Here is a 16,676-nt window from a genome sequence, read left to right as displayed (position 1 = left end):
TTGTTTGCTATTCTTAGTGCAGGGCCGCGATGTGAGAAGTGCACCCTGAGCTATCAATAGCGCTCCACTTGTAATACCAGATTGTTTGCTATTCTTAGTGCAGGGCCGCGATGTGAACAGTGCACCCTGAGCTATAAATAGCGCTCCACTTGTAATACCAGATTGTTTGCTATTCTTAGTGCAGGGCCGCGATGTGAGAAGTGCACCCTGAGCTATAAATAGCGCTCCACTTGTAATGCCAGATTGTTTGCTACTCTTAGTGCAGGGCCGCAATGTGAGAAGTGCACCGTGAGCTATCAATAGCGCTCCACTTGTAATACCAGATTGTTTGCTATTCTTAGTGCAAGGCCGCGATGTGAGAAGTGCACCGTGAGCTATCAATAGCGCTCCACTTGTAATACCAGATTGTTTGCTATTCTTAGTGCAAGGCCGCGATGTGAACAGTGCACCCTGAGCTATCAATAGCGCTCCACTTGTAATACCAGATTGTTTGCTATTCTTAGTGCAGGGCCGCGATGTGAGAAGTGCACCGTGAGCTATCAATAGCGCTCCACTTGTAATACCAGATTGTTTGCTATTCTTAGTGCAAGGCCGCGATGTGAGAAGTGCACCGTGAGCTATCAATAGCGCTCCACTTGTAATGCCAGATTGTTTGCTATTCTTAGTGCAGGGCCGCGATGTGAGACAGTGCACCCGTGAGCTATCAATAGCGCTCCACTTGTAATGCCAGATTGTTTGCTATTCTTAGTGCAAGGCCGCGATGTGAGAAGTGCACCGTGAGCTATCAATAGCGCTCCACTTGTAATACCAGATTGTTTGCTATTCTTAGTGCAGGGCCGCGATGTGAACAGTGCACCCTGAGCTATCAATAGCGCTCCACTTGTAATACCAGATTGTTTGCTATTCTTAGTGCAGGGTCAGCGATGTGAACAGTGCACCCTGAGCTATCAATAGCGCTCCACTTGTAATACCAGATTGTTTGCTATTCTTAGTGCAAGGCCGCGATGTGAGAAGTGCACCGTCTGCTATCAATAGCGCTCCACTTGTAATACCAGATTGTTTGCTATTCTTAGTGCAAGGCCGCGATGTGAGAAGTGCACCGTGAGCTATCAATAGCACTCCACTTGTAATACCAGATTGTTTGCTATTCTTAGTGCAGGGCCGCGATGTGAGAAGTGCACCGTGAGCTATCAATAGCGCTCCACTTGTAATACCAGATTGTTTGCTATTCTTAGTGCAAGGCCGCGATGTGAACAGTGCACCAGGAGCTATAAATAGCGCTCCACTTGTAATGCCAGATTGTTTGCTACTCTTAGTGCAGGGCCGCGATGTGAACAGTGCACCCTGATCTATCAATAGCGCTCCACTTGTAATACCAGATTGTTTGCTATTCTTAGTGCAGGGCCGTGATGTGAGAAGTGCACCCTGAGCTATCAATAGCGCTCCACTTGTAATACCAGATTGTTTGCTATTCTTAGTGCAGGGCCGTGATGTGAGAAGTGCACCCTGAGCTATCAATAGCGCTCCACTTGTAAGCTTGGCCAAAATATGTAATGACTAAAGATATCAAATTATACATTAAAAAGGCAGTCTGGGGGGCAGCAAGTGTGTATATCAAAAACAAGAAATCCCATGCTCAAAGTTGTTAGTTTACAATTTATTTAAAGGGACATGAAACTCAAAAAAAATCTTTTATTATTCAGATAGAGCATACATTTTTTAACAACTTTCAAATTCACTTCTATTATCCATTGTGCTTCATTCACTTGGTATTCTTTGTTGAATGAGCAGCAATGCACTACAGGGAGCTAGCTGGAAATATTGGTAAACCAATGCAAGAGGTATATATGTGAAGCCACCAATCAGCAGATAGCTCCCAGCATGCTGCTTTTTCCGCCCGATATTTCCTTTTAGGTGGCGGGCTGCAATCATCCCAATAAGATACGATTGGGATGATTGACACTCCTGCTAGCGGCCGATTATCCGCATTGCACAAGGGTTTTATCAGAAATGCTTTTGCAATGTTAAATTCCGACAGCGTATGCTGTCGCCATTTAGCGATGTCGGGCAGACATGATTCGCTACATGGAATCATGTCCGCTCGACATTTAATAAATTTACCCTATGGTTTTTAAATGCGGCTGCACAGGCCCTTACAGGATATGTGCATATGCCGCAGAAAAATTAGTAATAACTTTTACTAGAAGCATTTTTGCTAATAGAAGAATATTGCAAAAAATGCTTCTATTTCAAATTGAAATGCATTCAGGTACCTTTCATTTTTAAGGTTTCAGTTTATATCCCTTTAATACCAAAGCTTGAAGAATGTTTCGAATGTTAACGTTCAGGGGGTCGATCCGATAAAAATCGTCGCCCGCAAAAGCCGGCGACTCCAATATTTACGCTGGTTTGGTATCACATATACGGCGTAACCTAGAAGTTATGCGCGTATATTTCTGCCGTCGCCCGTAGTTTTTTGGGCCATAGGCAGGTATACCAAACCAGCGCAGTTTGGTATCCAATATGCAGCGTAAGGACTTACGTGGCGAAAATGGAGAAAACTTACTCCATTTTCACCTCGCCACAAAAAGCAGCCGTAAGAAGCCTTACGCTGACTATTGGAGCCCCGTAACTCCCTAAACTGGCTGCTAAAAGAAACCTAACACCTAACGCATGCGCAATGTCTATCTCCCTGTCAACTGCGATCTTCTAAAATAAACCTAACACCTAACGCATGCGCAGTCTATCTCCCTGTCAACCGCAATCTTCTAAAATAAACCTAACACCTAACGCATGCGCAATGTCTATCTACCTGTCAACCGCGATCCCCCCCCCCCCGAAATCCCTAATAAAGTTATTAACCCCTAAACCGCCGCTCCCGGACCCCGCCGCCATCTACATAAACTAACCCCCTACTGTGAGCCCCTAAAACCGCCGCCATCTACCTTATCTATCCCCTAATTAGAACCCCTTACACCGCTGTCATCTACCTTATCTATCCCCTAATCTGACCCCTTACACCGCTGCCACCTATATAAAAATTATTAACCCCTAATCTAATCCCCCGATACCGCCGCCAGCTATATTAATATTATTAACCCCTAATGTAAGCCCCTTACACCGCCGCCATCTCTATTAAAATGATTAACCCCTAATTTAATCTACCTACCCCGCCGCCAGCTATATTATCTATATTAACCCTAAGTATATTATAGTTAATATAGGTATTACATTATATATTTTAACTATATTAACCCTAATTATATTAGGGTTAACATAGTTAATATAGTTACTATAGTATTTATATTAACTATATTAACTCTATCTAACCCTAACACCCCTAACTAAATTTATATTAAATTAATATAATTCATTTATAAACTAAAATATTCCTATTTAAATCTAAATACTTACCTATAAAATAAACCCTAAGATAGCTACAATATAATTAATAATTACATTGTAGCTATGTTAGGGTTAATATTTATTTTACAGGTAAATTGTTAATTATTTTAACTAGGTATAATAGCTATTAAATAGTTATTAACTATTTAATATCTACCTAGTTAAAATAATTACCCAATTACCTGTAAAATAAATCCTAACCTAAGTTACAAATACACCTACACTATCAATAAATTAAATAAACTACAAACATCTATCTAAAAATACAATTAAATTAACTAAACTAAATTACAAAAAAAACAAACACTAAATTACAAAAAATAAAAAAAAGATTACAAGATTTTTAAGCTAATTACACCTATTCTAAGCCCCCTAAGAAAATAATAAACCCCCAAAATAAAAAAAAATTCCCTGCCCTATTCTAAATTAATAAAAGTTCAAAGCTCTTTACCTTACCAGCCCTTAAAAGGGCCTTTTGTGGGGCATGTCCCAAATAATTCAGCTCTTTTGCATACAAATACAATACCCCCCCCCCATTACAACCCACCACCCACATACCCCTATTCTAAAACCACCCAAACCCCCCTTAAAAAGCCTAACACTACCCCCCTGAAGATCTCCCTACCTTGTCTTCACCACACCGGGCTGAACTCCTGATCCGATCCGGGCGATGTCTTCCTCCAAGCGGCAAAGAAGAATTCTTCCTCCGGCGATGTCTTCCTCCAAGCGGCAAAGAAGAATTCTTCCTCCGGCGACGTCTTCCTCCAAGCGGCAGCAAAGTCTTCATTCTTCCGGCGGCATCTTCAATCTTCTTTCTTCGCTCCGCCACCGCGGAGCATCCATCCCGACCGACGACTGAACGACGAATGAGGTACCTTTAAATGACGTCATGCAAGATGGCGTCCGCCGAATTCCGATTGGCTGATAGGATTCTATCAGCCAATCGGAATTAAGTTAGAAAAATCTGATTGGCTGATTGAATCAGCCAATCAGATTCAAGTTCAATCCGATTGGCTGATCCAATCAGCCAATCAGATTGAGCTTGCATTCTATTGGCTGATCGGAACAGCCAATAGAATGCGAGCTCAATCTGATTGGCTGATTGGATCAGCCAATCGGATTGAACTTGAATCTGATTGGCTGATTCAATCAGCCAATCAGATTTTTCTAACTTAATTCCGATTGGCTGATAGAATCCTATCAGCCAATCGGAATTCGGCGGACGCCATCTTGGATGACGTCATTTAAAGGTACCTCATTCGTCGTTCAGTCGTCGGCCGGGATGGATGCTCCGCGGCGGCGGAGCGAAGAAAGAAGATTGAAGATGCCGCCGGAAGAATGAAGACTTTGCTGCCGCTTGGAGGAAGACGTCGCCGGAGGAAGAATTCTTCTTTGCCGCTTGGAGGAAGACATCGCCGGAGGAAGAATTCTTCTTTGCCGCTTGGAGGAAGACATCGCCCGGATCGGATCAGGAGTTCGGCCCAGTGTGGTGAAGACAAGGTAGGGAGATCTTCAGGGGGGTAGTGTTAGGCTTTTTTAAGGGGGGTTTGGGTGGTTTTAGAATAGGGGTATGTGGGTGGTGGGTTGTAATGGGGGGGGGGGTATTGTATTTGTATGCAAAAGAGCTGAATTATTTGGGGCATGCCCCACAAAAGGCCCTTTTAAGGGCTGGTAAGGTAAAGAGCTTTGAACTTTTTTTAATTTAGAATAGGGCAGGGAATTTTTTTTATTTTGGGGGTTTATTATTTTCTTAGGGGGCTTAGAATAGGTGTAATTATCTTAAAAATCTTGTAATCTTTTTTTTATTTTTTGTAATTTAGTGTTTGTTTTTTTTTTGTAATTTAGTTTAGTTAATTTAATTGTATTTTTAGATAGATGTTTGTAGTTTATTTAATTTATTGATAGTGTAGGTGTATTTGTAACTTAGGTTAGGATTTATTTTACAGGTAATTGGGTAATTATTTTAACTAGGTAGATATTAAATAGTTAATAACTATTTAATAGCTATTATACCTAGTTAAAATAATTAACAATTTACCTGTAAAATAAATATTAACCCTAACATAGCTACAATGTAATTATTAATTATATTGTAGCTATCTTAGGGTTTATTTTATAGGTAAGTATTTAGATTTAAATAGGAATATTTTAGTTTATAAATTAATTAGATTAATTTAATATAAATTTAATTAGGGGTGTTAGGGTTAGATAGAGTTAATATAGTTAATATAAATACTATAGTAACTATATTAACTATATTAACCGTAATATAATTAGGGTTAATATAGTTAATATATATAATGTAATACCTATATTAACTATAATATACTTAGGGTTAATATAGATAATATAGCTGGCGGCGGGGTAGGTAGATTAAATTAGGGGTTAATCATTTTAATAGAGATGGCGGCGGTGTTAGGGGCTTACATTAGGGGTTAATAATTTTAAGATAGATGGCGGCGGTGTTAGGGGCTCACTTTAGGGGGTTATAGATATAATATAGCTGGCGGTGGGGTACGGGAGCGACGGTTTAGGGGTTAATAACTTTATTAGGTTGTGGCGGGTACGGGAGCGGCGGTTTAGGGGTTAATAGCTTTTTTATTGTTAGGATAGTGAGGGGGGATAGCAGATAGAGGGTTAGACGTGTCGGGCTATGTTTAGGAGGCGTGTTAGACAGTGCGGGTGATTTAGACTTTAGTCAGGTTTTATAGGCGCCGGCAGTTTCTAACGTGGCGTAAGTCACTGGCGACTCCAAAAATCTGTACTTACGCAGATTTCTGGACATCGCTGGTTTGTGAGACTTGCGCCACTTTAGCAAGTGACGGCGCCGCATATTGGATGGCTCAAGTTGCGAGCTGAAACTGCGGGCGACGTGGGTTCCCTCGCTTGCGCCGCAAACTGCGATCTATATCGGATCGCGCCCCAGTTTATCAAATGTAATAGTTGAATAACTGAATATTAGCATTTGAATGTTGATTCTCCTACAATCTGACAGAATATAATATATCAGAATCGTACATTGTTATATTAAAATATTGTATTTGATATTCAAATATTAATATCAATAGTTGAGTGTTAACATTCATTCTACAAAGTATTCGAACTGTGAAACAAAGATTAAGATAAACCATTTGTTATCAAACAATAAAAATAAATGTACAAGCAATAATACAATTGTAGAATATACATTTATAATTTCTTTACTTGCAGGATGTTTATTTCATATAATAGCACCACAGTAGTTGGAAGTTAACACAATTCTTTACATTCAGGAGATTTATCATTTACGAGGACTCACTGGCAGCGTCACTGTTGAACTGGATGCCGCACCAGGCAATGATATGCTCAGCATCCTAAATGAAATGAGAACCCAATATGAAAACCTGGCTGAAGAAAATAGGATAAAAGCAGGAGAAGAATTCAACCGAAAGGTGACTAAATCTTATCGAATACACAGTACCAATGCCTTTCATAGTGCTACTTAAAGGAACACTGAACCCAAATTTTTTCTTTTGTAATTCAGATAGAGCATGCAATTTTAAGCAACTTTCTAATTTACTCCTATTATTACATTTTTTCATTCTCTGGGTATCTTTCTTTGAAATGCAAGAATGTAAGTTTAGATGCTGGCCCATTTTTGGTGAACAACCTGGGTTGTTCTTGCTGATTGGTGGATAAATTTATCCCCCAATAAAAAAGTGCTGTCCAGAGTTCTGAACCACAAAAAAAGCTTAGATGCCTTCTTTTTCAAATAAAGATAGCAAGAGAATGTAGAAAAGTTGATAATAGGAGTAAATTAGAAAGTTAAAATTGCATGCTCTATCTGAATCATGAAAGAAAAAAATGTGGGTTCAGTGTCCCTTTGAGTTCCATTAAAGAAAATGACAAATAGTAAATATATATACCTGTATATGTATACTTAGTGATAAATAGAAGATTCTAATTTATCAGTATGAGGATAAATTTATAGTAAATGGTATGAATTCCTACTCATTAGAGTTTACCATGCAAAATCCCTAGATTCAAGTGGTTCTTTGCTTCCATATCTGTGGTCCAGTACATTAGAACCAGGTTCCAGAAACTGGGTAAAGATGCAGAATACTACAACAGAGGGGAATTTGCTGTGTGTTTCCTCACACCATATCTAAGCAAAGTATAGGCAATGACAAAGTAAGGCATGGCAGCTCATTTATTTAGTACTGATGATAACTGAGTGTTTCTAGGTTTATTAAATTACATGAAATATGGGAAAATCACATACAGCTCCATTTACCAAGCTGTCGATAGTTAAAAAGCAGTGGTCTGACTGGGGTGATTGACAAGCCCCTCTCACATGTGGCGTGCACAAGAAACCACAAGTGTAATGGTAAATGCAGATAGCATTGTGCTCCCTAATTGGAAAATTGTCCATCCACACAATAGTATATAGAGTCCATTATATGTACTGTATATAACAATGCTCTTTTATTATTATGCATAAGCATTTTATAAGAAATGAAACTTTTAGTTTATTGTGCCTTTAAATGTTAGTGGTTCTAGAGCATGCTTGCAACCCTTAGAGCAGTGATTTTCAACCTTTTTTTTGCTGTGGCACACTTTTTTACATTTAAAAATCCTGCGGCACACCACCATCCCAAAATTTTACAAAATCACACATTGTAGCCTAATACAGCATATATATATATATATATATATATATATATATATATATATATATATATATATATATATATATATATATATATATATATATATACATACATACACACACACACATACTGTACTGTGCTGTCATGCCATGCCTCCTACAAACTATACGTGACATATTGACATTCATTCACAAACAATCAATCATAATGATTGTCTGTGAATGAATGTCAATATGTCATGGTTGTAAATGATGCCTGCCTGTCTGCCTGATGAGCCTGTCACATCCCTCCCAATATTTCAAAATTTGAAAGAGGGACATCCCCGCACTGGGAAAAGCTGCCCCCCCCCCCCCGCAAACTGGGAAAAGTGGAGCACAAGATTATATGTGGAGCATGGTATACTGTTCTGGAGCAGGAGGAGCAAAGCTGCGCCAGCATGCATGGGGGATTGAAGTGTCGGCACTAGGCACCTGTTGTGGAGGTTCCTTCCAAGTGTGAACACGGGTCGGGGAGGCGAGCTGCCACTGAACAGTTACCCTCAGTCATCATCTCACTCAAAATAAAAAAACGGGCCAGAGTAAAAAACAAGCAATATTTAAAAAAATAGGAACCTAGGAACCAGATATATGGCTATTGTTAGTGCGGGTGCGATATTGCTAAATTGCACAAATATTACAAGTTGAAAGTAAACGCTTTCGCTCGAAAACGAATGCACATCCCTAATGTGCACTAACCCTACAACACGTTAGACCTACAGCATGAGATCCAAATTACGCAATGCATATTTTACATTGCAATGTTCTTCCCGTAAATTTTTATTTTATTTTAAATATATATTTCTATATTGATATCTGATGATGTTAATGTAATATATATATATATATATATATATATATGTAAAAGCAGCGTTAGGACCTGTTAACGCTGCTTTTTCATTTTACCGCAAAACTCGTAATCTAGCCGATAGTTTCTTCATTTGCCTAATTTCTCCATCACATAAATGGGTTTATATACTTTTACAATGTATATAATATAGGGATAGCAAACCTTTTTGAGATTGTGCATCCAAAATCTTCTAATTAAATTCTTTCAAGTGCCTATAGAACCTTTCTTTAAAAAAAAAAAAAATACAATACAGTTGTTGCACAGAGTGCCACCATGGGCACTTATTCATAGCGTCAACACCGCTGGCCTAATATAATGGTTAATAGTTTAACCATTTTTCAATAAGTCAGGCACATATGAAAAACTTTGACTAAAACTGGATGACAACTAATGATATTATGAATAGCTTAGTTTTAAAAAAAAATGAGTATGTGCATTATGTCCCATCATCCAGGATAATGCTATTAAGTCACTGTTGGGACTGTAATTGTATGCAAGTTGCCCGTTGAGGGGTTAACTATTGTTAAATATTTTGTGTAGATTAATGCATGTGGCATCATGGCATGTAAAGCCATATAGGCTAGTTGGGCTGCAAACAGCTATCACATATAAAAAAAAATAGGAGAAACTTCAGAACAGAACTCCTTACATGTTAGTGGAGGACATAAATTCATTTTTTTTTTCTTAAATACAAATGTAGTGAAGAATTTGAAGATGGTGTTCAAAGTCAGATTATGAAGGACTGAGTAGCTCATTAAGGTTTTCCAACATGGAGAGCAGTTACTCATTAGAAAACTCAGTTTATACCATGTTAAAATAACACCAGAAGTTTAGTGACAAATGATAAAGCAGAAACAGATACATGAAAGAAAAGAAAGAAATGAACTAAGATATGAGCTGGCATAGAGATACCCCACAAGGGTGTCATAATGGGGGCACATTTCTAATATAACCTAAGGATCCTGCTTGTGACAATATAGAAGTATAGCAATATGAATAGTGACATGCAGGGAACTAACTACTGAAAGAGCTTAATCTGAGTGTGTGTTTATTACTTGACACATCATTCCAGACCAGTGGACTTAACCAGGAGATTCGTCGCCATAGTGAGCAAGTGCAGTTGGGTAAAGATGAAACCACCGAGCTGAGACGCAACTTGCAGAGTATAGAGATAGACCTGCAGACTCAGATTGCCCTGGTAAGTAAAAAACAACTTGTTTAAAAACTTGCTTTGGCACCAGACACACATATTCATTTCTTTATAGTCCACAAATGTCACTGTATATTGATGTCCCATTGGTATATAAGGAGAGCGAGCTAGTTGCTGAGTTTGGTATATAATAGTAAGTAGTATCCAAGCAAGTAATCATAAAAAACAGATTTGATAATAATAATTCAGTGTTACGGTAACTAAGTTGCAAGAGTATTTGTATTCCTGATACACCACTGCCATCTAGAGCACTATTTCTTAACTCCACTACACAAAAAATAGTAATAGTAAAATAATTATGCAGCATTTTCTCAGATCTCAAAACTGAAGATTATGAAAGCAAATGGCTAGATAAAGAGAAATCTGTGCTAGGAATGTATTTATTTATTATTTATTTGGTTGATGATTATTAACCTTTGGCTTTTTATCTGTTCCTGAGGACTAGATTAGACTTATACTGTTCAAGGAAAGTAGTGCAAAATTACAGATCTTGTGGACCAACAATAAGGCTAATACATTTTCTTTTGTGAGCACAAGTGATTAATAAGCTGCAGAGTCAGTTTGCCTGGATACAAAAGCATAACTACCAATGGTGTAGAGAGTGTGGGGAGGGAGCCCCATCTGGTCGCTATAAGTGTGCATGTGTTTGTCATTCGGACAATAGATTTAGTTGTAGCAAAGAATAAGGTGGCACACTGTATGCAGGCTATACCTTTATTAAGAGCAACATTTCGGGGCACCTGCCCCTTTCTCAAGCTCAAGTTTTGGTTGTAGGCATCATCAAACTTTTCCTCCAGTCCCCGAAATTTCTAATTAAGCCCCTGCTTGGGCACAGATAGGGATATTCTTAAACTGTAATCTACTAGAGACCCTAATGTCTATTCAGAGTTCAATAAAAGCATACATTGGGCCTTCAATGTCTTTAACATTCTAGAATATCAGGATCTGTGTGTGTGTTTATGTGTATATGTGTGTGTGTGTGTGTATGTGTATATATGTGTGTGTGTGTATATATGTGTGTGTGTGTGTATGTGTATAACTCTGTGCGTATCTAGGACTGTGTGTGTGTGTGTATGTGTATAACTCTGTGCGTATCTGTGACTGTGTGTGTGTGTATAACTGCGTATCTGTGACTGTGTGTGTATGTTTATAACTCTGTGCGTTTCTGTGACTGTGTGTGTGTGTGTATGTTTATAACTCTGTGCGTATCTGTGACTGTGTGTGTGTGTGTGAACATTTAGGCCTAGATTTGGAGTTCGGCGGTAAAAGGGCTGTTAACGCTCCGCGGGCTTTTTTCTGGCCGCACCATAAATTTAACTCTGGTATCGAGAGTTAAAACAAATGCTGCGTTAGGCTCCAAAAAAGGAGCGTAGAGCATTTTTACCGCAAAAGCAACTCTCGATACCAGAGTTGCTTACGGACGCGGCCGGCCTCAAAAACGTGCTCGTGCACGATTCTCCCATAGGAAACAATGGGACTGTTTGAGCTGAAAAAAAACCTAACACCTGCAAAAAAGCAGCGTTCAGCTCCTAACGCAGCCCCATTGATTCCTATGGGGAAACACTTCCTACGTCTGCACCTAACACCCTAACATGTACCCCGAGTCTAAACACCCCTAATCTTACACTTATTAACCCCTAATCTGCCGCCCCCGCTATCGCTGACCCCTGCATATTTTTTTTAACCCCTAATCTGCCGCTCCGTAAACCGCCGCAACCTACGTTATCCCTATGTACCCCTAATCTGCTGCCCTAACATCGCCGACCCCTATGTTATATTTATTAACCCCTAATCTGCCCCCCACAACGTCGCCGACACCTACCTACACTTATTAACCCCTAATCTGCCGAGCGGACCTGAGCGCTACTATAATAAAGTTATTAACCCCTAATCCGCCTCACTAACCCTATCATAAATAGTATTAACCCCTAATCTGCCCTCCCTAACATCGCCGACACCTACCTTCAATTATTAACCCCTAAACTTCCGATCGGAGCTCACCGCTATTCTAATAAATGTATTAACCCCTAAAGCTAAGTCTAACCCTAACACTAACACCCCCCTAAGTTAAATATAATTTTTATCTAACGAAATTAATTAACTCTTATTAAATAACTTATTCCTATTTAAAGCTAAATACTTACCTGTAAAATAAATCCTAATATAGCTACAATATAAATTATAATTATATTATAGCTATTTTAGGATTTATATTTATTTTACAGGCAACTTTGTAATTATTTTAACCAGGTACAATAGCTATTAAATAGTTATTAACTATTTAATAGTTACCTAGTTAAAATAATAACAAATTTACCTGTAAAATAAATCCTAACCTAAGATATAATTAAACCTAACACTACCCTATCAATAAATTATTTAAATAAACTACCTACAATTACCTACAATTAACCTAACACTACACTATCAATAAATAAATTAAACACAATTGCTACAAATAAATACAATTAAATAAACTAGCTAAAGTACAAAAAATAAAAAAGAACTAAGTTACAGAAAATAAAAAAATATTTACAAACATAAGAAAAATATTACAACAATTTTAAACTAATTACACCTACTCTAAGCCCCCTAATAAAATAACAAAGCCCCCCAAAATAAAAAATTCCCTACCCTATTCTAAATTAAAAAAGTTACAAGCTCTTTTACCTTACCAGCCCTGAACAGGGCCCTTTGCGGGGCATGCCCCAAGAATTTCAGCTCTTTTGCCTGTAAAAGAATAAATACAATACCCCCCCCCCCCCCAACATTACAACCCACCACCCACATACCCCTAATCTAACCCAAACCCCCCTTAAATAAACCTAACACTAAGCCCCTGAAGATCTTCCTACCTTGTCTTCACCATCCAGGTATCACCGATCCGTCCTGGCTCCAAGATCTTCATCCAACCCAAGCGGGGGTTGGCGATCCATAATCCGGTGCTCCAAAGTCTTCCTCCTATCCGGCAAGAAGAGGACATCCGGACCGGCAAACATCTTCTCCAAGCGGCATCTTCGATCTTCTTCCATCCGGTGCGGAGCGGGTCCATCTTGAAGCAGGCGACGCGGATCCATCCTCTTCTTCCGATGTCTCCCGACTAATGACGGTTCCTTTAAGGGACGTCATCCAAGATGGCGTCCCTCGAATTCCGATTGGCTGATAGGATTCTATCAGCCAATCGGAATTAAGGTAGGAATTTTCTGATTGGCTGATGGAATCAGCCAATCAGAATCAAGTTCAATCCGATTGGCTGATCCAATCAGCCAATCAGATTGAGCTCGCATTCTATTGGCTGTTCCGATCAGCCAATAGAATGCGAGCTCAATCTGATTGGCTGATGGGATCGGCCAATCGGATTGAACTTGATTCTGATTGGCTGATTCCATCAGCCAATCAGAAAATTCCTACCTTAATTCCGATTGGCTGATAGAATCCTATCAGCCAATCGGAATTCGAGGGACGCCATCTTGGATGACGTCCCTTAAAGGAACCGTCATTAGTCGGGAGACATCGGAAGAAGAGGATGGATCCGCGTCGCCTGCTTCAAGATGGACCCGCTCCGCACCGGATGGAAGAAGATCGAAGATGCCGCTTGGAGAAGATGTTTGCCGGTCCGGATGTCCTCTTCTTGCCGGATAGGAGGAAGACTTTGGAGCACCGGATTATGGATCGCCAACCCCCGCTTGGGTTGGATGAAGATCTTGGAGCCAGGACGGATCGGTGATACCTGGATGGTGAAGACAAGGTAGGAAGATCTTCAGGGGCTTAGTGTTAGGTTTATTTAAGGGGGGTTTGGGTTAGATTAGGGGTATGTGGGTGGTGGGTTGTAATGTTGGGGGGGGGTATTGTATTTATTCTTTTACAGGCAAAAGAGCTGAAATTCTTGGGGCATGCCCCGCAAAGGGCCCTGTTCAGGGCTGGTAAGGTAAAAGAGCTTGTAACTTTTTTAATTTAGAATAGGGTAGGGAATTTTTTATTTTGGGGGGCTTTGTTATTTTATTAGGGGGCTTAGAGTAGGTGTAATTAGTTTAAAATTGTTGTAATATTTTTCTTATGTTTGTAAATATTTTTTTATTTTCTGTAACTTAGTTCTTTTTTATTTTTTGTACTTTAGCTAGTTTATTTAATTGTATTTATTTGTAGCAATTGTGTTTAATTTATTTATTGATAGTGTAGTGTTAGGTTAATTGTAGGTAATTGTAGGTAGTTTATTTAATTATTTTATTGATAGGGTAGTGTTAGGTTTAATTATAACTTAGGTTAGGATTTATTTTACAGGTAAATTTGTTATTATTTTAACTAGGTAACTATTAAATAGTTAATAACTATTTAATAGCTATTGTACCTGGTTAAAATAATTACAAAGTTGCCTGTAAAATAAATATTAATCCTAAAATAGCTATAATATAATTATAATTTATATTGTAGCTATATTAGGATTTATTTTACAGGTAAGTATTTAGATTTAAATAGGAATAATTTATTTAATAAGAGTTAATTAATTTAGTTAGATAAAAATTATATTTAACTTAGGGGGGTGTTAGTGTTAGGGTTAGACTTAGCTTTAGGGGTTAATCCATTTATTAGAATAGCGGTGAGCTCCGATCGGAAGTTTAGGGGTTAATAATTGAAGGTAGGTGTCGGCGATGTTAGGGAGGGCAGATTAGGGGTTAATACTATTTATGATCGGGTTAGTGAGGCGGATTAGGGGTTAATAACTTTATTATAGTAGCGCTCAGGTCCGCTCGGCAGATTAGGGGTTAATAAGTGTAGGCAGGTGTCGGCGACGTTGAGGGGGGCAGATTAGGGGTTAATAAATATAATATAGGGGTCGGCGGTGTTAGGGGCAGCAGATTAGGGGTACATAGGGATAACGTAGGTGGCGGCGATTTGCGGTAGGAAGATTAGGGGTTAATTATTGTAAGTAGCTGGCGGCGACGTTGTGGGGGGCAGGTTAGGGGTGAATAAATATAATACAGGGGTCGGCGGGGTTAGGGGCAGCAGATTAGGGGTACATAAGTATAACGTAGGTGGCGGTCGGCAGATTAGGGGTTAAAAATTTTAATCGAGTGGCGGCGGTGTGGGGGGAGCTCGGTTTAGGGGTACATAGGTAGTTTATGGGTGTTAGTGTACTTTAGGGTACAGTAGTTAAGAGCTTTATAAACCGGCGTTAGCCAGAAAGCTCTTAACTCCTGCTATTTTCAGGCGGCTGGAATCTTGTCGTTAGAGCTCTAACGCTCACTGCAGAAACGACTCTAAATACCGGCGTTAGAAAGATCCCATTGAAAAGATAGGCTACGCAAATGGCGTAGGGGGATCTGCGGTATGGAAAAGTCGCGGCTGAAAAGTGAGCGTTAGACCCTTTAATCACTGACTCCAAATACCAGCGGGCGCCCAAAACCAGCGTTAGGAGCCTCTAACGCTGGTTTTGACGGCTACCGCCGAACTCCAAATCTAGGCCTTAGTTTGAAAATGCCATTAAAAAATCACTTTACTCCCTGATCAAAAAATATCACAGCTAAAAAAGGCCTAAAACCTTTGAGGGGGATAGGGGGCAGCAGAAGTTTGAGTGCCTAGGGCAGCACAAAACCTTAATACGCCACTAAGTCCAGTAATTACAGAACATGCTAAAACAATAAGGTCCTGAAATCCTAGCCTGTGTGCAGACTATAGGACTGGAGTTGGTCACATTTACCATTGCTTTTTATTGGTGCAGCAAGTCTGATCTGGTATTTGGAACAAGTTACCAGAATGTACTTTGTCACAATATTGAATAGAAAAAGTTGAATACAAAAGGATGAATACAAAACTATATTTATCTCTAGAAAAATGCCCTGGAAAACACGTTGGCAGAAACAGAAGGCCGCTATTGTGTTCAGCTGAATAAAATTCAGGATTTGATACGTAACCTGGAAGAACAACTGTCCAAGCTCAGGTTTGAGATGGAGGATCAGAGTACAGAGTACAAACTGCTCATGGATATCAAGACCCGGCTGGAAAATGAGATAGAAATGTATCGCCACCTGCTGGAGGGAGAAGGGTAAGAAAGAAGTGAAATATGTATGGATCTAACTAAATATTACTCAGTTATCACTAAAAAGTGTTTCAGCTAGATTACGAGTTTTGCATTATGAGTATAACGCTGCTTTTTCCCTAATGCAGCTATTACGAGTCTTGTAGGTGTACCGCACACTTTTTTGGCCGTCACGCAACGTCAGTACTTTTAAAGTCCTTTTTCAATGGGACTTCCATAGCGCCGGTATTACGAGTTTTGCCTGTGAGGACAAAAAGTGAGCGGTACAGCCTGTAACTACAAGATTCGTACCACCATCTAAACTCAGTAGTTATGAGTTTTACGCTACAAAGCTGTAACATAAAACTCATAACTAATGTATTAAAATGTACACTATCACCCATTAACTACCTATTAAGCCCTAAACCGAGGCCCTCTCGCATTGCAAATAATAAAATACAATTATTAACCCCTAATCTGCCGCTCCAAACATCGCCGCCACTTAAAAAAT

At 39.2% G+C, this 16,676-nt stretch overlaps 1 protein-coding gene across 1 annotated transcript in view; it reads left to right on the top strand.

Moving 5' to 3' along the window:
* The window catches only part of LOC128641528 (keratin, type I cytoskeletal 47 kDa-like), a 35,330-nt gene extending 19,134 nt beyond the window's left edge, over positions 1–16,196 (top strand). Inside the window, exons 6-8 of the mRNA XM_053694103.1 lie at positions 6,697–6,836; positions 10,012–10,137; positions 15,978–16,196. Coding sequence (XP_053550078.1) covers positions 6,697–6,836; positions 10,012–10,137; positions 15,978–16,196 — 485 coding nt within the window. The remainder of the gene's footprint in view (positions 1–6,696; positions 6,837–10,011; positions 10,138–15,977) is intronic.
* Positions 16,197–16,676: the final 480 nt, after the last annotated feature.

Source organism: Bombina bombina, chromosome 1 (assembly GCF_027579735.1).
Source record: "Bombina bombina isolate aBomBom1 chromosome 1, aBomBom1.pri, whole genome shotgun sequence".
NCBI lineage: Eukaryota > Metazoa > Chordata > Amphibia > Anura > Bombinatoridae > Bombina > Bombina bombina.
This window is presented reverse-complemented; position numbering and strand designations above follow the sequence as displayed.